This window comes from Wyeomyia smithii, chromosome 3 (genome assembly GCF_029784165.1).
Source record: "Wyeomyia smithii strain HCP4-BCI-WySm-NY-G18 chromosome 3, ASM2978416v1, whole genome shotgun sequence".
NCBI classification, from domain to species: Eukaryota; Metazoa; Arthropoda; class Insecta; order Diptera; family Culicidae; genus Wyeomyia; species Wyeomyia smithii.
In genome coordinates this window covers 105,300,404-105,324,960 of record NC_073696.1, presented here as the reverse complement: position 1 = coordinate 105,324,960, position 24,557 = coordinate 105,300,404, and the positions used below count along the sequence as shown (strand labels likewise).

Here is a 24,557-nt window from a genome sequence, read left to right as displayed (position 1 = left end):
TGAATGCTTTAAAATTGATTCGGGTTTTGCACTTCAGCATTCCTGCTGGAGGGCGCAATAGTAAAAAAAAGGAAGCTCGAAAAGCACAATCGTGCCGAGTTCCTGCGGTCTGAGCTCGTTGTTCTTCCTGCTCGAGCGTGAAGCCACTTGTTGCTCAATTATTATCATTACTGTCGTCATTTTGCTTCCACATTCGTTGGGACTACTTAAGCTCACTGTTAACTGCTTCGAAAAATGATACACATTTCGGAATTGTGTAAATGCGGCGCGCGTCCGTTTTGAAAGGGAATGATAATTTAATTACCTTCAAATAAAAATACCCATTTGAGGTTTGAGACTCACACAATTCGTACATAATGTTGTGATATGGAAATTATTCGGTTTCGATAAACCTTGTCATTTTAAGTCAAAATGATTACAGGACAGCAACAAATTTCAGCTCAATGTTTACATCACTAGTAAAATGAGATGTTAACGAAGCCACTGTGAAAACTACCATTATTCGACTCCAGTCTTTGATTGATTTTTAAAAATAACCTTGCTTGATATGTCTTACTTGTAGGCTCTAAGTATTACATACATAAACAATGTTAATTTTGAGCAGAAAACGTAATGTTCCGGTTTGGTTTCACGGTTATTTAAACATAGTAAAAATAAATTCAAACTTACTTCATAATCGTTGTGTGCATATTTTGGGCAATGATAGTGTCCTGTGCTTCCATCCATATCTCGCCAGCGCCTGTCTTCGAACTCCGCCCGACCTCAAGGTAAAAATAGCGCTGAGAGGCACCGCATCTGGAACAAAGTTTTCTCGTTATTATTGTGAGCGTTTCAGGCATTCGCATAGTTAATTTGAAATGTTCCGAGCTAGCAGTTAGAAACACCAATTATGTTTTGGAAATCATTGATCAGCCACTATTTAACCGAATCAAAGCTATATCGGGATTAAAATGTTTGCGAGCTCGTAAATCGGGTGGCGTATTTTGAAATTGTCATTTCTGAAAACGGTTACCTTCGTATCGATGCTAGTGAAAACTCGACCACCTCGACGCGGCTGTCTCCGGTGGCCGTGGTTGGAGGTCCTATCCGCACGAGGGACAGCGTTTTGTCGGTGATGCACAAGCGATAGTTGCCAAGTATGCCGTAACTGTCGCCCAAGCCTTTGCGCTGAACGAACACATCCCAAACGTGCTCTGCAGAAAGGGGAGAGAAAAAAGAAGAGTAGAATTAAACAGTGGTTAGTATAGTTGGACGTCGGAATTAAAAACATCATAAATCAAAAGTTATTTTTTGCCGTTAATTTTTTGCTCGCTTTCCCACTTACTGTCCTGTCGCGGTCGTCGCTGTAAATACTACTTCATTTGATACGAGTAAAAATTTCAACAAGAGGCTTCCATTCGGAAATTAAGGCAACTTTTTGGGTTGTAGGAAAGCGTACACTGCTACCGTGGATCATGCTTTTACTGATTTTACCACCCCATGAATGGAACAAGTTGAGTTTTTCATCTCTCTAAAATAGATCTCCGTAAATATCTTGGAAATCTTGAAAAAATAATAAGCCCTTACGTTTTTAAGTAACAGTTTTGAACATACATATTTGTTTCTATCTCTATTCTTTTTACAAATTTTTAAATCCATTCACATTTTCTGTCTGTCCTCTTTTTTTATTTATTTTTTTCCGTTCATTGCGTTGCATATGTTTATCATTTTTACTTGAATCTCTTTCAAAATCTTTTTTTAAAAAAATAGTAGAAACTGCAAATGGTGAGTTGACAACCTGGAAGGAGCGTAAAACTTAGCTCCGGCTCACACAAGTTACCATCTCACGCCTCCAGAAGTCATATGTTTACAATAAACTGCCAGCTGAAACATGAACACAACTGGCTGGTGTTGCCTGGGCAATCTTGTCATCCAACAATAGCTAAGTGAGAAAAAGAAAATACTTTGTCAACCCGAGCGTCTGTTCACCAAGATGGTGCGGCTCAAAACAGCGTCTGATCTTCATGCTAAGAGCGAATAATCAACGTCCTGGTATCGGCATGGAACTCTAAACAGAGCTGGGGGATAGAGAAGGCCTGACGAGCCGCCCCGCAGAACAATATGTTACAAACAACGTGAGAGAAAATGCGAATCGCAACAATCGGCATGGACCTAGGCAACGAAATCTGGAACACGATTGGAAATTTGGGATGCGCTCTGCTTCCCTAACTAAGACGCTGAGAATCCTGAGTAAGAATTCCCAGGATTGCTATAACTCGGTGACGGAATCGCGAGAGGAATCGTTTCTGCGATACGTACAGAATCTGTGCGCATCGCATACGGGAAACCTTTCCAAGAATCCTCAAAAATCCAAACGAATCGTGAGAGGAATCGTTTCTGCGATACGGACAGAATCTATAAGAATCGCATATGGAAAACCTTCTCAAGAATCCTAAGGAATCCAAATGAATCCTGAAAGGAATCGTTTCTGCGATACGGACAGAATCTGTTCGAATCGCTTATGGAAAACCTCAAGAATCCAAATTTAGGAATCTCGGCGACTCGGCGACAGAATCGTCTCTGCGATCCGGACAGAATATTTTTACGCGGTTTTTTACAAGGATATTTTTTACGCGGTATTATCAATAAACGCGTATTTTCAGACGCATTTTCGAATCAACCATGTTTCTTACGCGGGATTTCGAATTACCGCGGTTTTTCAACGCAGATTTGATTTCCGCGTATTTAACGTGGTTTTTTACGAGGTACGTATTCCCAGCGTAAAAAAACTGAGTGTATAGCATAAGACTGAGAAAAACGTGTCGTAATGTGTCTATTTCTTTTCTAGATGAAATTGAAGAATCTAACCAACATCATAAAGAATATTATACTCATCATGAGAGACGGTAAACTTGCTCCCATTTTGGATCAAATTGCGTTTCTGAGAAAGTTATTTATTCCTTTCTCAAAGTGTTCCACTTACTAATTTAATCCTGTAACTTGGTAATTCTACTTTAGAAGTATACAAAACCTATGCCTGGAATTGATATTGACCAAACAATCGTGTAACTGATGGTTAACAAATGAAAATGACTCTCGCGGTATAGATTTTTTGTAGTACTAGTAGTATCAAATGGAAACATTGAATATTCTCAATATCTAATTCTATTCTACTAAAACGTTCAATGTAAAATTTATTATATTTCAGCCAAACTATATTTCCCTTTTTTTTGGCTTCCTCTGATCTGAACCTCAAATGATTTAATTCAGAAAGACCAGAAATCAGATATATATGGGTATCACCAAAGTAAACTGAACACTGCGACTGTACATGGACCTTGAGTCCTTCTAGCATCAAGCCGAAATTGCTTCGACCTAGTAGAATGCGAACAAACTTCTTTGAATATGCGAACAGAATTACAAATTTGAACAACTGACTCTAACAAGGACAGACTATTCGACATGACTGACGTCCCGGTTAGAATAAACTCATATATACGTTAGTCGCACCTATAGGTTTCGCATAGATTCCCTAGGATTCCTCACATTGGAATCGTAAAGCGTCCGCAATAAGGAATCCTGACGAAAGAATCCTCAAGAATACCTTGTATATGGGACTGGGATTCTTGAGTGAAAATCGTGTTATGAGAATTCTTCGGATACGAAACCTTTGACTTTAACCGATTTGTGCTCAAAATTCTTATATCTTGTAAATTCTTGTTATTTTCATTTAATTTCGATGGCACCAAAAGATCCAGTAACCTATCTACCTTCAAATTAGCGTCAGCGGTGCCCAAGAATTCTCTCATTCCCGGGAATCCAATACTCCGAAAACTGAGGAATTTCATGAATATTTGGACAAAATCTAACATTGGTTCAAGATATATAAAATTACTTTAACAGCCCATTTGTATGGTTTTGGGTATTTTGGTCCTTCCGGAATAGATTCCACTGGCGCTTCTAGTGACCATAAAAACAATTTAATAGAACAAGGTCAAATACCATCCAATATTGGTATATTCGGAACCGGGATGATGCCCCCAGACCGGAAAACGACCTCAGACGCCATTTTGAATTCTGAAATGGTGACTTCCGGACTCTGGGAAATATAAATATCTGGCCGAATACCTCCCAATATGAGTATTTCCGGAATCGGAATGATGCCCAGAGAACGGAAATAGATTCCAGACGACATTTTGGAATTCAAAATGGTGTCTGGGTCGTTTTTCGGTCCCAATTCCGGGAAAACCCATATCGGGTGATATTCGGCCATTTTAGGCCTTTTTTCAGAAACCGGAAGTCACTATATTGAATTCAAAATGGCGTCTGGAGTTGATTTCCGGTCTCTGGGCATCATGACGCATCCGGAAATTCTCATTTTGGGAGGTATTCGGCCAGATTTTGTTATTTTCAGACACCCGAAGTCACCATTAAGGAAATCAAAATGGCGTCTGAGGTCGTTTTTCGGTTTCGGCGCATCATCCCGGTCCTGAAAATACTCATCTTGGATGGTATTCAACCTTGTTTTATTTAATGGTTTCTATCGGCGATAGAAGCCCCTCTGGAATCTATTCCGGAAGGACCATTTGAAAGCCATATTACTTAAACACTCAAAAGCTAACAAATGGCCTGTGGAAGTAATTTTAAGAACTTTGAACCATTAATTGTAAGATTCTGTTCAACTATGGTGCTACAAGTATCAAATCAAGTATCAAGTATCGAATGAAAATTGCAGAAGTTACAAGTACTTTAATTTGGGGTACCCATGAACCCGGTAGCACATAACGGTTGAAGTGAAAGGTTTCGTATCCGAAGAATTCTCCTAACACGATTCTCCTTCAAGGATCCTAGCCCCATAGACAGGGCATTCGTTTTTCAGAATTCCTCATCAAGGATGCTTCACGATTTCAATGTGAGGAATCCTAGGGAATCCGAAAGATTCTCTTGGGGATTTTTTTTTCAGGATTCCTTATCAAGGACGATTCACGATTCCAATGTGAGGAATCCTAGGGAATCTGAAGGGTTCTCATTACACGATTCTCATTCAAGAATCCTAGCACCATAGACAGGGCATTCCTGAGGATTCCTTTTCAGGATTCCTTATCAAGGACGATTCACGATTCCAATTTGAGGAATCCTAGGGAATCTGAAGGATTCTCATTACACGATTCTCATTCAGGAATCCTAACCCTATAGACTGGGCATTCTTGAGGATTCTTTTTTCAGGATTCCTTATCGAGCACGATGACTTATGTGTTCGTCCGGGTTTCCAGGATGCGACAGGATGATCTACGATGAGCTGCATCCACGCAACTTCGAAATCGTATCACTGCAGGTACTTTGTTGAACAGGACAGAAGGTATGGAAAAGCGGACACCGGGCGGCTACTTCCTACCAGAGTGGTGGCACTACCAGCGAGGTAAGAAATGGCTCAATAGTACTGGGTAAGATACGTCAACGCGTGATGGAGTGGCAGCCGATTAATGCAAGGATGTGCAAATTGCGGATAAAGGGCCGGTTCTTCTACTACAGTATCATCAACGTGCACTGCCCACATGAAGGAAAATCCGACGACGAGAGGAAAGCGTTCTACGCGTAGCTGGAGCAGGTACGATAGCTACCGGCGACTCTCGACGGTGTATGATACTCTCCGAAGTCGATCGCCGCGACCAAATATTGAGCAACTGCGGGATGCAGCAGTTGCACAGGAATGATCACGGCAGCTGCAAGCAGCGCTACCCACCGAAGAGCAGCTTGGCGTAGCTACCCTTGAAGATGGCTAGTGGAGCATTCGATCCACCATAGGTACCACTGTTGTAGCGCTACTAGGAATAAGCGCACCGAATCATAGAAATGACTGGTTCAGCGGTGAATGCAAACAGTTGGTCGAGGAGAAAAACGCAGCACAAGGGGAATGCTGCAACACCGTAGAGGTCGAACGTGGAACGATACCGATGAATACGGAACAGCCAAAGCTCAATCTTCCGAAGGATGAAGCGCAGACAACAGGATCTAGATCGCGTAGTGATACAAGAGCTGTACCAAGCTAACGACACTCGGTAGTTCTACGAGAAACTGAACAACTCTCGTAAAGGCAGGAGAAGCATGGACGGCAACCTCCTTACCTAATTGCTTAGTACACGAGCAGGATTAATCTTAGAGCACGAGCAGAAGAAATAGGATTCCAGCCCCCAATTTCCTGGAGGTGGAGGAGAAGATTGGCCGACTGATAAACAATAAAACTGCTGGAGTAGTATACTGCTTCGACTTAGCGTTGTATAAGGTTTTTTTGTGCTCTGTTGCGCTTCTTCTAATCGATCCAGTATACTTGGTCAGTTCGGTTTGTTTATGGTGGACATGCAACAATCGCAGCATGACCTATTTAAACTGTTGAAAAATTCAAAAATGGGGTAGTAATTATTCATCGTTGGGATCTAGAATATAGCAAATAGAAATACTCGTCAGGAAAGTTGATTTAAAAAAAAGCTTGGGCATATAGCAGTGTGCTGTTGGCAGAAACCGTTAAATGTGATGGCGACTTCTTGATACTGATTATCTAATTCTATTTACTCTAATCTTACCGGATGCACACACAGTGAGTTAAGCATCTTAGTCTTTGTTATAACTAATCTCAACCACACATCTTATTAGTAATTATATTTGCTGTGTAAATGAGTCACGGTCGATTATTATTTAATAAATCTTTAGAGCTTTTAAATTAACGTAAAAAGTACTGCTAGAAATAGTTAAGAGACACTTATGAGCCTCATTTAAGTTAAACGTTCATTTTAGGGGTTTTTGCTGCCTATTAATAAAGAACTGTTTTTCTGCTAAATGCGTGGATTTTTTTCAGATTAAAATATATATCCCGTTATATCTCCATAATTTTTTCCCCAATACTATTGTCTTTTTTTTACTTGACCCATCTTATTTCGAAAAATTGCTTTTACATTTAATATTGGCTACTTAAGCCCCCACGCAATATACGCATATTCATCGCTTGCGTGCGGTAGGCAAACATTCCCACGAAAAATAGATAACATGCAGATGGAATTACTCCAGGGTGTTGAAATAAATAGATAAGATATTGAAATCCCTCCCATTAGCTCCCGGTACCCTCCCCATGTACCGAAAGTTCCGGAGGTGCGGATGAAAACTAATCCAGATGCCTCCAAAGGTCCCTAGGTTGCTTTCTTCCGGCCCAAAAATAAGCCATTGAATATTATTCAAATTGGCATTGACCTGGCAAAACAGCTTCGGGACGTAACCAAATTCACTAAGTTGAGGCCGAACAAACTGCGAGTTGTCGTGAGTAGCTTGAAGCAAGCAAACACGATTGTTAGGTATGAGCTCTTAACGAGAAAGTATTGCCGAGAATGTAGAAATCGACGGTGTGGTTACTGAGGGAAATTTGACTGTCGACGACAGTTTGCGTTAAGGGGTGGGCTATTTTCAAAACCTCATTATGCAAAATATAAAGATACTGGATTGCAAACAACATTCAGTATCCGTCGGAAAAGGGAAGCAGAAATTCCAGAGACGTTATGAATCAAACTCCACTGACTTTATTTGAGCCTTGTTTGCTTCAAGCTGTGTGAAAACGTCAAATTTTGTGCCATGGAAACAGCTGAAGCTGCTGAACCAACTTCTCAGCGAGCTGTGGAAATACGGTAGCGAAACACTGACCAGAGTCGTGCACTGGGCCATTGGCCAGATTTGAGAGTCCCATTTACAAAAAAAAAGCTACAAGCTGGAATGCTGGAATACACTGGGCGGTCACTCTGCTGAACGCCGCCTACAAGGTACTCTCTTAAATACTCTGCCGTCGACTAGCACCATTTGTATGGCAGTTCCTAGGGCACCAAGAGGGATTTATTAATGCCCACGCCATTACGGATCAGATATTCGGGGTTCGGCAGGTCATGCAGAAATGCCACGAATACAAGGTGCATACTATCGAAACCAGCTATGGCAAATTATGCACGACTACGGTTTTCCGGTCAAACTAATGCGGTTGGTCAAAGCGATGGTGGATCGAGTAAAGTGCGAGCCCCTTCGAAACCCCTTCTTGGTCAAGAAAAATGAGGGAAGTTTGAATTTATTTTTAAGTGCATAGCACCGTTTTCATTGTATCAAAGTGGTGTTTTTCTGAAAGTACAGTTTATCATCAACAACAAAATTCGTTTGATTTTGAGAAATACCAATTACTACTGGAGTAATGGCCGTTTCCCCGAAACACTATTTTTTGCAGAGGCTTGCGGTGATCCTTATAGAGACTCAGCGGGTCAACCGAAATTAAAAAACTCATATTATTTCATTAGTTTAGAAGTGTGCCGGGTCCTTGAACAATCGCTTTTATGAGTATTTTGTTTTCAGTGCAAACGGGAACGTTTTTCCCAAAAAATGCACCTTTTGAGCGCTAAAAATTACATTAAAATTATTTTTGCGGCAAAATGTAACTGTATGTTTCAAAAAGCGATCGTTCAAGGACCGGCGAATTTAATAACGAAAGTTTAAAAAAAAAGATTACGGAAATCGGTTCAGTAGTTTTCCCGCAATCAGGATCATGGCGAAGTCATTTTTCGGAAAACACTATTCCGAGATAATCGCGTGTAAAGTTTCAAGTTTAGCTTATGCGGCCGTGGCGAGGCGCGCTGCAAATCGCTCTAACTTTCTTCCTATTGCTCAGATATTTATGAAAATTTGTGAAAATGTTCTCAAGATGTTGTTTTTGAAGATAATGCAATAAATTTTTTTTCGGTTTTTTGAAAACCAAAAAGGTATATAACCTCTTAAGGCAAGGTGATGATCTTTCGTGCCTATTGCCTAAGGTTACCCTGGAAGGTGTCATCAGGAGAGCGGGTACAATGATGCAAAAGTCAATCCAGCTGTTTGGCTTCTCCGACGTTATCGACATTGTGGCTCGGACCTTTGTAAAGATGGTGGATACGTATCTCAGACTAAAGGCCGAAGTCAAACGGATTGGACTGTTCATCAGTGTATCGAAGGCGAAGTACATGAAAGGAAGGAGTCCACAAGAAGACAGTGCTAACCTCCCACCTCGAGCTTAAATTGGTGGTGATGAATTTGAGGTGGGTGATGAGTTCGTGTACCTGGGCTCACTGGTAACTACTGACAACGATACCAAAAGAGACATTCATCGGTGCATTCTGGCAGGAAATCGTGCATACTTTGACCCCGAAGGACGCACCGATCGAGTAGAATTCGTCGCCGCACCAAGTTGACCATCTACAGGTTACTGATCAGACTGGTAGTCTTCTACGGCCATGGGATATGGACTATGCTTGTGGAGGACCTACGCGGCCTTGCGGTCTTCGAGCGGAAGGTGTTACGTACCATCTTCGGTGGACTGCAGATGAGGAACAGAACGTTGAAAAGGCGAATGGACCACGATGGCTTGTGGAGCCATCTATAGTCCACACCACTGACTGCTGGGCATGTCGTAAGGATGTCGGATGAATGCCCGGTAAAGATGGTTCTTGAAACCAATCCGTCATGGACGAGACGGAGAGGTGCACAGCTGGCTGCGGATCGATCAGGTGGAAGACGATCTACAAATCCTACGTAGACTACAGGGCTGGCGAACTGCAGCCATGGACCGGGTGGAATGGAGACGATTCCACCGCTTGGGACTGTTTGGTGAGGTTACAATTATACTGAAGTCTATTCTAACGCGGGAGATGCGTTCCGAATTTGTATGGATGCGCGTCAAATAAGACTTTTTTGAATCGAAAATATAACGAAGAAAACCGTCCAAAAATGTTTGAGCCTCGTTTGAATATGATAGTGGCCAAAATATCATTTTTTTTTCAAAGGATATACATATGATTTATATGATTACTGTTGGCCCAAAACGGAAAACGTGAATGAAATGAGGTCGAAATCTTGTACCGTTTCTAAGTAATGGAGAAAACCAACCCGCGTAAACAAATCTTACTGTATGCGAGACTAGATAAGTTTCCAACAAAGGCCCAATGACAATGCTAACAGGATGTTATTTATTCCAGAAATCTATAATGTTCTTTTTCCCATAAAAAATAATCCATTATACTAATTATTTTGTTTAATATTCTACGTCTAATACGAGTATCCAAAGTAATAGCGCTCCACACGCATAACTTAAACATGTAATTAAATGGTCTACGAAGTATCTAAGCTAAAGTTAATACCGGAAAAAAATATTGATGGCTATTGTGAGTTAAAAATACGCTCGTCAACGTAATTGCCGGCGAACAAATTGAACCACAGAACCCACTACCTTCCCTACTTCACCGCTGACTGTCATCCGTCGCATCCAGTGTCCATTTATATTCTATTCTGTTTTGCACACAGTCCACACGATGAATTCACACAATTGTCCGCGTGCTCCATTATCGACCAATCCTTCGGTGGCGCCTCTGATGTGTTGTTTTTACGCCTGTCTACGATTGACGATTCTAAGTGGTACATTTACGTTACATTGGTTACTGCCAGGTGATATTGATATACATAATGTAGAGGGATATTTGAAATTTGAAAAATTTGCACGGGTTCCGCGTTTTTTATACTCATTAGACATTCACAAGTCTAAAATTAGAGTATATCTATTATACAAGACCACATTCGTATATTTCTCTGCAAAACATTTTCGCATGTCTTTGGAATGTTTAAGTATAGTTCCGTGGTTAAATCAGTAATCGAGATTATATCACTAACGAAACCATAATTTTTTCATGGTCTCAATAGAACCTTATGAAACGTACTGTAGAAACAATCATAGGCGAGGATAAGGAGGGGAGTATATGTGGCGGCACCCTTCTCCCTGGACTGATCTATTAGCGCAACATTTTAGTGATTTGATTGAATGACGTGGCTCTTAAATTTTTTAAATTTTTTTTTAATATCAATCTCAATTTTTCTTCTACAGTTTTGAAAAAAACGCCCCTCCCTATCTTAAATTCTGGTTACGCCTGTGGAAGCAGTTATGCGTACCACCTCGGTTATATATAGCTTTATGACTATCGTGCTTTTATTCTCAGTAGGATAATCATAGCTTTAAAAAAAAATGTTAAATATATGTTTAAAACAAAAAATAGCACAAACTAGATCTCTCTGAGCCATAAATCCATTGCAAACTAACTTCACCCATGCTTAACTAGCCTGCAAACTGTTCATCGTTCCAAAAGAATGCCTAGTTTAACACCTTGTACCACTCTTGTAACCAAATAGTTGCGAATTAATGCTAACGTAAAAGGACGGCACTTAATTGAGTGCGTTATTTATCAATGCCGAACGATGTGACCGTTCATTCAACCATTAGCGGGGCCTTTCTAGCGGACGTTTGGAGCCACGAAGCAGAGTGGAGTCAATCACCAAGTCTGAAGAAAAAAAAAACAGCGCTATTAACGCTAGGTAGTTGTTTGCTGCTTTTGTACCTAGAAGAGGACACGCGTGCATGCCGAAACCTCACAAGTATAGGTTTATTTTTCCGGTTATTTGATCCTAAGTTGGACGCATATGTAGAGAAGTGTACGATATTCTTGGTCTTCTTATGGTGTAGACGGTCTCCCAGTTTGCTAGTACTTAGCATTGAGATTGACCCGAATCGTTTATGCAAATAAACACTAATGGTTGTTGGTCGTCGTCAACTAATGTGATACGAAGTAGTACCGGAGACTGTTCGAGCTCGCGGCATGGTTGCCATACCACTGAGCTGGACGATCGAAAATAGTTTATATATCTTCGAATTTAAACATCAACAAATCATTGTATAGTTTCTACATCGATTTAGGCTCAGTAAACTTTGGTGGGATGACTATCCTCCCAATAATGGCACCAATGGCCAAGTACCACTGCTCAATGCGTACCGACGGACACTTTTGATTTCATCGTCGTACGTAAATGAGCAACAAGAGCATTATCGGTTTAGGTAAATATAAATGAAATTAATGCAAATATTTGCATCGAGTCCGGAGGCAGCAGTCAGCCGGGCAGTCAAACCGGTTCCTAAAGTGTTATCCGAAGCACCGACAATGATCCAGTTATGAAGTACGTTTCAAGCCAGCCCAGAAGAGGCCTATCAAATTTCGGCAGCCGGCTAGCGTTGATTTGCGTACATATCCATTGACATTTTCTGCAAATCACTTTGCAACTTGCTGCCTCATACAAGCTCCCATTAGGCACCACAATCGAGGCTTCAGCACATTAACTCTCGAGATTGAGATTCTTGGCGTTGTACGTCTTTCAAGCTACGAAGAAATAATTCAATTAGCTGCCCACCCACCCTGAACATGCGAGTTGAGCATTTAGCCTGCAACCCATAGAATAGCAACACGGCGGGTTCGTTGCTCTGCGGCATGGTGACGTGTGCGATAACGATCAATTTCGTAGGCCCTAATCCATGAGCTAATTATAACACATTGGAAACTGGATATTTCATAAGCCTATATAATAAATAAGTTTGAATAAGCAACTTTTTTGGCAATCACAACAGCGAAAACAAGTTGGCTAAACAACAAATCGAACAAATCGAAAGGCTGAAATTTTGTAAGCATCCTTGAAAGGTCAAAAGCGGCGAATGAAACTTAACCCGCTTTAGCGTTCCGTGTTTTGACTTTTTTCTAGTGAGAAACATCCGCGTACGTTTGGAAAGACTGCTACCTATGACGCGCTAGACGGCTGAGGAGGACGTCGACGCTGAACTAATTGTAGATCATTTTCACTAGAATGACTCTCACTGAAGTGGTACGTTTACATACATTGTCATAGGCGACCGTTTTATTTTTCCTCTACAGCGTGACTTACAATTGGCCTACCTTAAGCTGAGGGGAGGTACAATTGGCTTACTGTAACGGTTTGATGATATTGTACATAAAGACGTCTCGTCGTCGTTGGTTTGATTTTGGCGTTGTTGACAACACGTAAAGGAGGATGGAGAGCGGAACCGGCACATTCGAATAACCGTTTGTGTAGGACATTAGAGGAATATTGCGTTGTAGGAAAAACGTACAGTGTAGCGTAGATTGTGAATGGCCTTGGAAGCTGTGTTGACACTTTCGTAAAGAGAAATTACTTTGATAGCCTTTTTTCTACATTGTTGTTTTTTTTTCAACAGATGTTTGTTTGTTTGGAGTGTTCTTATTACTTCCTAGTATAGTGACACTTATAAATTATGAATAATGTACAACATATGTAACATCGAGAATCACTTTTTCAAAGATAAAAATATTCTCTGAATGTAATAATAAAATAAGCGCTTGGATATTTTTTCGATTATGGAATTGTCATAATCATAGAAGTATGTAGCTGTTGTGCTTCTTTCGAGTTTATTATTGTAAATTTTCTGACGCAGGACAACGTCTTTTCGTAAGGGTCCATTTTTAAAAATTTCTCTCGCATCTTGTGAAACGTTTTATATGTAACATTGCAATGTGTTTATTATTCATACATCATTCGATTCCTGTATTTTATACGATTTGTTATTAGTATCAACAGTGCGACATAATATGTCATAATAATTATTATTAAAAAAAAAAACACGATACACAGATATCACAAAAATGTACCGTGGAATGAGGTGACATTGATCAGTGCACAGTGGTACGAGAGCTCAAAAACGTGAACTTAATTCATTTGCTCTCCAAATAATGGTTTCATTGGCATACTATCTTCCGAAGATATTTAGTATATAAAAAGGCTCAAATTATGACAAAAAGTTTTAGTTCGAAACTCAACCGCTAGTGGCGCTGCAAAATCTAACTTTTTAGCCTTACGTTTTAGAGAAATAGTGTCTTCAGCAAAGTTATAGCTAATGTTATTACAAAAAACTTTGTCGAAGACACTTTTCTTCTAACTCTTCTTGTTTTGGATATATAACGTTTCTTTTTAGACTTGTTTTCAAAATTAGTTTTTCTCGAATATACAAAAAAACTATAACATTTAGGAGGTATCAATGTTTGGCATATATTTGTATATCAATAAAACACACAACTTTGTAGAAGACACAAAATAGATAGCTTCCACACAAATCGAGTTATTGCCAAAAAATGTTAAAAAAGCATCATTTTTTGTACACACCAAGAACAAAATAGCAAAAACTAGCAGACGAAATTTGCATAGAATGAAATATTATCATAATCACTCTACGAAATCACTTTGATCGTTTGTCCCTTTTAGTATCTTCATTGCTTGATATGAAATTCAAAAAGATAGTTCATAGTGCAATTGCAGGGCGAATATGTCATAAACTTGAACTAGTAATAGCATTGGACAATTTCACGCAAAGAATCGATCTCACTGTATCGATCTTTTTTTAGTACTGTCAATCTAGTAGGCATTTCCTAGTCCCTATTGGCCTATTTGCTATCCGAGAAGGCACAAGAAAGCCGGAACAAAATCATCAAGAGGTATGGTGAACTTGCTGAAATATTTGAAAACAAAAAAATAATTATTACCTTCATAGATACAGATTAGACCACACCAAAAAGTTTTCTAAAACAGCTTTAAATGTTGATTTACTACACCGTTTTCTGGAATCAACAGATCCAGTTATTAGCAGTTTGCGAGACAAGCCACCTAATGAGCTTCGCGGTGATGCAAAATACAGGCTAGATGTTTATTAGGAGGATAATGCTAATTCCAGTGGTGGGCACCATTCCGCTAATTCGCTAATTAGCGACGCTAAGATTCAGTTAGCGATTTAGCGATTTCGCTAATTTTTGAGCTGGTTAGCGAAACTTATAGCTAAAATTTTGGCCTTCGAAACGCTAATCGCTAATTCGCTAAATTTTGTAGAGAAGCGACAATAGAAATATTTAGAAAAACTGTGAATTGCTGATGGCGTACATAAATTGCTTCGAAAGATGAACATACTTTACTGCGAAAGTTACTTTTATCAGTTTTTTTACCCTAGAATGGAGTTCCAGTTATCGTACAAGCCACAGGAGCATTTTGAAGAACAAGCACAAGGTCTAGATTGAATTTTTGGCACACCAAGAAATTTGGTGAATTCAAAGAAAACTAGAACAAGATACCTAACTTCCATATTTTTCATACATTTTGAACACGACCGATTTCCGACGGTTAGTGCTGCCATCTGATGACTTAAATTCTCATAAAATTGTCACTATGAGCAAAACCGATTTATCGTGCATAGTCCGTCATCTATCGTTGAGCTGTTCAAGATTGTATATGAAAAAGGTGTAGCAGTTTGGTCAGCTCGACGCTTAAGATAACATGCAAAATAATGATATTGTCATTTTTTGTACTTAATGCTACTGCCATATTTTTTGCACTTCAAAGTACGAAAGAAAAGTGTGAAATTGACTGTCAGAGTGGGGGTTTATATTGAGGGGTTATATTAATTTTCAGGTCCCTTTCTACCAAAAAACAAAAATTTTGATATGTCGCAAGCCAGGTTTCAGAACCATTGTGCATATGGTCAGGTTCACCGGGGCACCCGATTTTTGCTTTATTAAGTTCGGCAAGAGTGGAAAACTTGGCTGTAGAGCGTGCTCATAGCGGCTATCAGGAAGTTCTGATGGTACGCTTAATTTTAAATGAGGCGCCGATAGTTCATGATTCTTCCGGAAAGTTTTATGTTTAAGAACTAAGCATTTGTACACATTTTCATCATTTTTCGGAAGGCAGCACCGTACAGTCGTCCACATGGATACTGAAAAAATTGTTTCACCTTTCAGCAGTCATGTCTTGGCCTTGTCGTCAGAGGATTTTGACGTTAAGTATACATCATATTAACGGTGTATAAATTAGTTCGACTTTTGCTCACGCGCAGCGACAATCATGTCCGATGAATTCTGCAAGAGTCAGGTATCTTGTTCTAGTCATCTTTGGTAAATTGAAATGCGCTTGAAATTATGACAACTTTGGTTCTACTTTTTCGATTCATATAATAATTGAATTTTCATGAAAACATTCCTAAGAGTATCTATTTTCAATGCAAGCTAAATTACTTTTGTTATTCTTGTTTTTACAAAATCAAATATGAATACCGTTTCGTGAACATGGGTTTAGCGTTTAGCGTTTAGCGATTATCGAGCTTAATTTTCCGGTTAGCGACATAGCGATTGGCGTCGCTAAATTTTCGGCTAGCGGTGCCCACCACTGGCTAATTCATATTTTTTATACATTTATTTACATTATTAATTGAACCAAAAAAATATAATTTAATTATTAGAACAATGCAATAGATGATACAACATTTTTAATTTGGAAAAAGTATGCAGTGATTAGTAACCTGGCCAACATTTGACGTGTATTGTCATCGAAAACGTTGAGTAAGGCTGTTTTTAAAACAAAACTTAGGCAATGAAGATACTGAAAGGGACAAACGATCAAAGTGATTTTGTAGAGTGATTATGATAATATTTCATTCTATGCAGGTTTCGTCTGCTAGTTTTTGCTATTTTGTGCTCTTGGTGTGTACAAAAAATGATGCTTTTTTAACATTTTTTGGCAATAACTCGATTTGTGTGGAAGCTATCTATTTTGTGTCTTCTACAAAGTTGCGTGTTTTTCAATGATATACAAATATATGTTGAACATTATTACCTTCTAAATGTTATAGTTTTTTGTATATTCGAGAAAAACTAATTTTAAAAACAAGTCTAGGTGACATGAAATGAAAATGATATTTGTATCGGCCTAAACAAGTAATTGAAGGGTGAAAATTTCCTAGCATCAACACAAGCAAACATTCTTCGCGGGATCCTAGCAATCAAATTCTATTGTAGTTTATTTAGTTATTACCCCCACTGTTGGGACAACACAAAGGCTGCGATCAACATAATCGATTTTGAATAACTGCCCTGTTAGAACGCATTCACAAAGGCAGTTAATTCGAATATGCAGTACTGATATAAAGTCGATTCTATCAACTAGCATTAACAGAATTTCGTCGTCTCCCAGCTGCCAAGTTGCAACATGATGCAACACGCACAACGAGCAAACGAAATCGCTTGATGTTACAAACCGCAATAAAATACGGGTTAAAATCGTTGCGTGTGTGAGAGCACCATCGGTGTTTATTCGCTGGAAACAAATATCGAATGCGAATTGTGGAATAATTCGTCTAAAGAATATTGGAGAATTAGACAACTGAATAGAAAGGCGTGGCCTATTACGTAGCACCCTTCGGCTATAAAAGAGTGTTTCTGGAAAAACTAGCTACATTCATTAGTCGGAAGGTGAGCTGGATGGACCGTCCACAACGTTGACAGCAGTAGAAGCAGATTCAAATTAAATAAATCACTTGCGCTGTGGTTGGTCACCATGTCTCAGTAGCAGCGCGGTTCTTCTCAGCGTGCCTCGCCAGACTGCCATTATTCCCCCACTGTTGGGGCAGCATAAAGATCGTCATCACCAAATACAATTTTGAACAGCAAAATTCCCTTTTTCTAAGGCAAATAAACAAGTCATTGAAAGTTAATAATTTTTGACAACGTAAGCAAGCATTCTGTGCGGATTCTAACAGTTACATCTGTCGCGGCCATCTAATTTACAGAAGGTGAAATAGCTTCCACAGTGCATGCTGTCCGTGTATCTTGACTCCCCCACTGTTGGGGCAGCACAAAGGTTGCGATCAGCAACCGATTTTGAACAGCAAAATGCCTTTTTTTAAGGCAAAAAAAAAACAAAAAATATTGTGTATTGTACTATGGGGATTGATGCCGTGGTGACGATTTGGGATATTGCTTAGTTAAATTAATGGGATAATAGATAAATGGGTTGATGGATATGGGATTTCCCATAACCACGTGAAGGTTCCCGACCACAGACATAAATTTCGTACTCAGCTTGGCACAAAATGTGAAAATTGTCTTTTACTCTAAGTAGTGCAGTATTACTTTGTAGTGTTGTATTATTCTCGTACGATAGACTCCCAGCCTTTATTGAGAAATCAATCAAAAGTTTAGTAGTGAAGTAAGATGTCAAAGTATATGAACACCAAAAGAAGCGTGATGCTCGAAAACGCGCGAAGAACCTGCAAGGGGGAAGTGCGTCGAAGAAACCAAGAACCAGTACTGAGCGTTCTCGGTCCCTGCGAGCCAGAGTGGCAGCAGACGGCGGTGAAGCGAGTTCAACCACTGGTTGGGACGCCGGTGAAGGGCCTTCTACTCGAGGTAGGAGGAATTTAACAATTTTTATAAAGCATCAACTTGTATCGAATACTTTTGTGTACTTATACTTGGAAGAACCAAAAAAAAATATCGAATCTGAAAAATTACTTCATTTCCGCATCTTTGTTAAAGTAAAAAATGGTGACGTTTAATATCAGTGGGAGAGAGTAGTGTTAGCTTTTTGTATTCTACGAATGGCATACCAGAAATTAATATCAGGCTTGGCACATTGATTTGATTGCGTTCAACTGTGTTAACCTGAATAATATCGATAAAATATAAAGGCATATTGTGGTTTGGATTTAAGTCGTATAATATACATACAAAAAAATATATGGAATAGATTTTTTGGATGTAATGCAATCGTATGGTTATGAAGAGATAAGGACCTACAGAATTTTTCAATTTTTAATAAACAAATATACTGTTTCAATATATTCATGAATGAAGAGATCTTGGCGAACACATTAGGACTGATCTTGCAGTATCATCTTCAATATTGGATTGAGGGAGTAACTTTAAATGTTAACAAAACTAGTGGGAGTTTGTTCTGCTGCACTAGTTTAGTAAATGATAATTCTAACAGTGTTTGTAACTTTTGCAGTTAAGCTCTTTTATGATTATTCTATTGAAATTTCTATGTAAACAAAAGTGGAATTAAATGAATATTTATAATAATAATTATAATTATAAATATTGATAATGAAGAAATAACGGAATATTATTTTTTTGACGTAGAACTGCGTTTTACTTTAGCATACCACACAGGGATGCAAACTGAAAAACTGGGACGAAATTTGTCCCTTTTCAAATGCTTATAGGTCGGTTGGTTTTCAACAGATTTTCTTCATTCTTGCAGCAATCGATTGGAAAATTATACACGCATCTGCCCAAATGCAGAAAAATGTTGTTTGAATCTACGAACTATTGCACTATTGAAAATTGTCAAGCCTTGTTGAAATAGAAATAACGTCCTGTGATTGGTCGCTTGCTTGCTGTGTGTATATGATATGGTATGATGTGTGTATGATATGGTATGATGTGTGTTTGGTATGATGATATGGTATGATGTATGTGTGTGTGTATGATATGATATGATGTGTGTGTGTCTGTATGATATGGTATGGTTTGTGTGTGTGTGTGTGTGTGTGTGTGTGTGTGTGTGTGTGTGTGTGTGTGTATGTGTGTGTGTGCTGTGTATGGTTTTTAACTCGGCACGTTCTGCTAACTGCTGAATCCGGTTCACGAAATTCACAACCCTTCATTAGTAGACATTATGACTCATTAGCCAAGTAAAAATATTGGTTTTATCAAAGTTTCATAGCGCTCAATACAGCCAAAAAAGCGCTATGAAACTTTGTTAAAACCAGTTGTGTTACTAGGGTAATGAAACACTCAATGCATTTGTTAATAGTGTACGTAGTTCTACCTCATTTATGCGGTCGTGTCTTGGATACAACCTTCTACTTTCTTTTGTCATGATTTGAGCCTTTTTATATACTAGATATCTTCGGAAGATAGTATGTCAATAAAACCATTATTTGGAGAGCAAATGAATTAAGTTCACGTTTTTGAGCTCTCGTACCACTGTGCAGTGGGGTGAAATTGATCACCTGAAAACTCATGATAAAAATACTAATCATAAGAAATTGCTCTTACAACACTAGACAATGTTAAGTGTCCTTACACGCAACTGTTGCATGATTAACATACTTGTCAAAGTTAACCATTGCATGCCCGGAGCAATTTTTCGAAAAATTCTTCTAATTCAGTCAAAACTCAAAAAAAGTATTAAATTTACTTGAAGTAATCTTAGTTGAGGGTTAATTACGTTAAATTTGGAGAAGTGAGTAAAGTTTGATAAAAACTCAAAAAAATGTAATTTTCAACAATGATCATTCCATACCATTAAAGAAATACTGATGAATTCGCAAGAAATCACAAAGATTAAAATTTCAGAGCTAGTTTTTGAACTTTTGCAACAAACCTAATTGAAATCGGTCTAACGACGATCAAATAAGAGCAAATTTAGCAACAAGCAGCTCGTGAACCAAAATAAACAAATTTTAACCTGAAATATCGTTGTTTTCGTTTCCAAACTAGCTGTTAATGATATTTTTTCAGTACAGAAATCATCATTCATCTTTGGCATATAAAAAAAAGCACATTGCCAAAATAACATATGGATGTCAATGGTGATCAATTTCACCCCAATTTACCTCATAGTACCTTATAGAATTATCGAATTTATTTCATAAAGTAGACGATAGAAATTTCACCAATAGCCATAGAGGTTTACTGGAGCACATACCAGTACTTGTTTTAAAATTATACTATCTTGGGAAAAATGTACATGAAGCTAGTTAATTGGAAATTGTTATAAAAATTGATCAATTTCACCCCGTTCCATGGTACCTGCTTTGATCAATATATTTGGCCTCAACATGATTTAAATGTGGTTTAGGTTTTTTGGCTGATTTTCTTTTTTTTTTGTATAGAATGTCGTGTCCACGTGGACATTATCTTCAACCCCCACCCCCAATATTGTGGACAAGCGTGGACATTTTCCCTTCAAATAAAAAATAATATCTCTGGACTGCCAAAAAAATAAATTAAACATATTTTGAGCACGAATTTTCATGCTAGCATATGCATTTGTTTTTGTAGGTAAACTGGATTCGCCAAATTCAAGTTTACTTTCCCTTCAGTTTTTATCATAATCTATCTTAATGCGCGGAATAATTCCCGGAAGCAACAAACATTACACTTAACGTTAACGCTCAGTTTATATTTATTTCCTCTCAATTAGCGGCCTGCTTTAAATTACAAAGTTCCTTTTTAGGGATGGCGGTGCTCACTAGTAAACAAAAGTAGGTACGTTCACTCGTGCCTCGTACCGCCTCCTGCCGCCGCTGGTCTTGGTGCCGGATAGCCCTTCGGCACGATAATTGTGCCGCCACCGCATCGAGCCGTGCAAAACAATTGCACATTTGATTCAATTCAATTAGTGCTAATTAGTAGCGATGCCGAAAACCGGTTGAAGTGGAATAACGCCTCTGTCAGTCAGGCAGCTATCTAGCAGTAGCGATTCGTAACACAGTAATACAATACCCGCCGACCGGATGGACGCACCATCAAAGCATCGGGGCGGTGGCAGGCACGTTGTTATGGAACGGTAGGATTATCTTTCGAACCCGTGAAGGGACGCGCTTACGGCACCTCGACGCGCCGCCAACTCGGCACAAACTAGGTTTACTTGCGGCCGATTGGAAAGTGATTGTTGATTAGGTTAATAGCCACCGGGCTGATTAGTGTCAATCATTTTTTTTACAGTGATTGATTCTGGGTATGTTTCCGCTTTGTTACAGTTAACTGGCGAGAAGACACCCAGGCAACGACTCTGGAATTTTGGATTACTTTCAACTGGAATGTTGGATATCGGTAAAAGAAACTGTCCAATATGTATGCGGCTTCAAGGTGTAAAAGTGATTATTCTGTAGTTAAAACTTCTTTGGTGAATAACAGACCATAATTTCATCGTAACTTGTTAGGTCTGCCGACCCAACTGATACTCGCATAAAATTGACACCGGTACGTCGTAAAGTAAGAGTTTTTGCAAAATTCCTAGCTGTCTTCAAACGATTGTCGAACGATTTTGGAATGTTATAAACAGTTCTTGCACGAAAATTAACATTTCAATTAAATCGAGAAATCGACTAAACATTGATAAAACAAACGAAATTTGTAAACAAACAAGTTAACAAATCAGAAATTTAAACTAATTATTCGAATGTCGGCCACGGAACAGACAAGGAAAAGAGCAACAATTTTTCCATTTTTTTTTCTTCATGCATCGTTTATTTGACACGGAATATTTCCATTCAATCGAATATTTTTTAATTAGCTCTTTATAAACCAGCAAATTAGTAAATGACTTCAATCCTCAAATCGGATGCTGGTTGTCACGCGTAACCTGTATAAATTGCACTTTTTTTGTTAACTTTATAATGCTTGAATAAGTCCGCAGAAAATGCTGAAATATCGACGAACCGTTGTATAGTTTATTTTGAGACTAGAAAATCTACAATGAAGAACTTCACCATAATAACGAACAAATCAAAACGGTTTCCATTTTCAAACTGTTATACGTTCCATGTTAGAAAGTACTTTTCCGCGGTTCCGTGCATCAAACTAATGGAATTGTTTTTTTTTATCTGGCACTTGCCCTTTCCAAACGGAATATTTTCAAGCCCACCAGTAACTAGCAGCAGGAATCGGGCGCCATAAAGTACCGCTTTAGCACTGTTATACCAATTGGCGAAATGGCCAGAGAAAAGTTGAAGCGGAGCCAAGTAATAATTTGCAAATCGCAGCTACATAAACTCATAATGACAGCGCGCGCGATTTGGTGGATGGTGGGTTCATTGCAGCGTTCTTCTTTTTTTTCGCACACCAGAGCAGCTCACACGCTGTTGCAGCAGAAGGAATGTATTGCCGAACAGGCTACGGGGTTCGTGATGAAAATTTTAATGCAGATCGCGTAATTAGAAGTGACAGCAACAATATGGAAGCAACCACTAATAATGCAGCAGCCGAAATAGGTACACCTGTGTCATTCGAGGGAGAGAAGTCTAATGTATTTAAAACATGAGTGCTTACGAATAATGATAACTTGTAAGCTCGGTATTGTCCATTAGATTTTATTGACGACGATTTTTCATACTTTTGAATGTCGTTCCTAATTTAGTTCTGGTACTAGTTACTAGTTAATTAAAACAGTTTGACGAAATCCTATAATCTTTATCTCTTGTCGGTTATATTTTTTTTCTTTTTATGTTGTGTTCTGTCAATTTCTGACAATGACGCTGTTCGAATATTTGCACTATTATTAAGCATTTTTCTTCTAATCTAAAAATAATAACTTACAAGGTTTGTTCCAATGTTTCTATTGTTTCAACACACGTTTAATGCTGGAGATAGTTCTTTCAGCTTCACTCATATTAGCCCGAATATCAGGCATTTTGAGCTTGATTTCAGGTTCCTGCGCATCATCTCGATTCCGAAAGTACTCACATCTAATGGCAGTGGTCAACAAAGATTTTGCCCTAGAGCTTAAACTAGAAGTATATGAAGATCATAGCTTTTTACCAATTTCTGTGAATTTTGGTGTGCCTAACCACCTCGGAAGTGCGTCAAACGGCCCAAAGTTCCTCACCAGGTACGTCGTTTCTCCGTTTGCTTACAGGAAAACTTCACTGAAGCCTCTGAAGACTTGACGCACTTCCGGGCGGCTAGGGGCACCAAACTTCCCGCTTTCCGAATTTTTTGGACGCGTAGCTAATTTTGAAATCAATTGCTGCAAAAAAGAATGAAATCCGTTGAAAGTTGACTAAGTTATAAACATTTGAAATTAGACAATTTTTGTGACGCTTTCCCAGAATTCTGCTGTAAGACGTAATTCTACGTCAAAACAACCGAGACGACCTTTCTTTTAACCACTCCGTGTTTATTAAATCAATTTAGTATTTTCAATTGAAAATTCGGGAAGTGTCACTTTAAAAGTTAATTGCAATTTTTTTTCATCTCTCGTCATTATTCGTATACAGGGTGTTCAATAAGTTCGAATACAACTTTTTAGCGTTGTATAAGTGCACAACAAGTGCATTCTATCTATTGACATTGACACATAGGCTAACTGACATACATTATGTGGACTTGCTGTCACATTGTAGTAAAGTTGTATACGAGAGGTGAACGGCCGGCGACATATTCTGGCGGCTGAAAACCTACGGGGTGAAGCGGAATTTCACTTATACCACCGTCCGTCGGTACCGAGAGACGGACTCGGCCAAGGACCAGGCGAGATCCGGGCTGCCACGGACACCGGCAGCCATAAAGGTGGAGAGGGAGCGGGTTCGTCGAGAAATCAACCACTCGATCCGGAAGACCACTGCTGACCCGGATGTGTCGATCGGGATTGCCCACATATTAATGACAAAGGACCTGGGATACAAGTCGTGCAAGAAACGCAAGGTTCACGGGGTAACGAAGGCTACTACAAAGAAGAGGCAGGACAGAGCCAAACTGATAGTCAGGAGTTCGTGTTTTCTGATGAGAATCTCTTTGTCTTGCAACAGCCGCACAATATCCAAAATGATCGGCTGTGGGTGCCGTTGTTGACCAGCATCCCTCCATAAACTTCTCGCGGTTCCAAAGCGCCGCGTTGGTTTAGGGAGCGTATCCAGGCGAGGAAAGCTCCCACTGGTGTTTATCGAGAAAAATGTGAAAATCAACGCCGCGTACTATAAGACCGAGGTTCTGGAGAAGGTTGTGGTCCCGGCATCTCGAGACTCCTACGGAAAGGATTGCCACGTCTTTCATTATGACTGATTTTTCGCTGAAACTTTGTGGCCTCTCAGCTCCCCGGACCTTTATCCTTAG

The 24,557-nt window shown here is 39.2% G+C and overlaps 1 protein-coding gene across 11 annotated transcripts in view; it reads right to left on the bottom strand.

Annotated features, from left to right (window-relative positions):
* Nucleotides 1-24,557, bottom strand: part of LOC129732282 (insulin receptor substrate 1) — a 376,321-nt gene that overhangs the window by 54,164 nt on the left and 297,600 nt on the right. For all 11 annotated transcript variants that reach the window (XM_055693013.1, XM_055693012.1, XM_055693015.1 and 8 more), the window contains exons 3-4: nucleotides 1,013-1,193; nucleotides 670-795 (exon numbers count right to left, since the gene is read on the bottom strand). In XM_055693013.1, coding sequence (XP_055548988.1) covers nucleotides 670-795; nucleotides 1,013-1,193 — 307 coding nt within the window. The remainder of the gene's footprint in view (nucleotides 1-669; nucleotides 796-1,012; nucleotides 1,194-24,557) is intronic.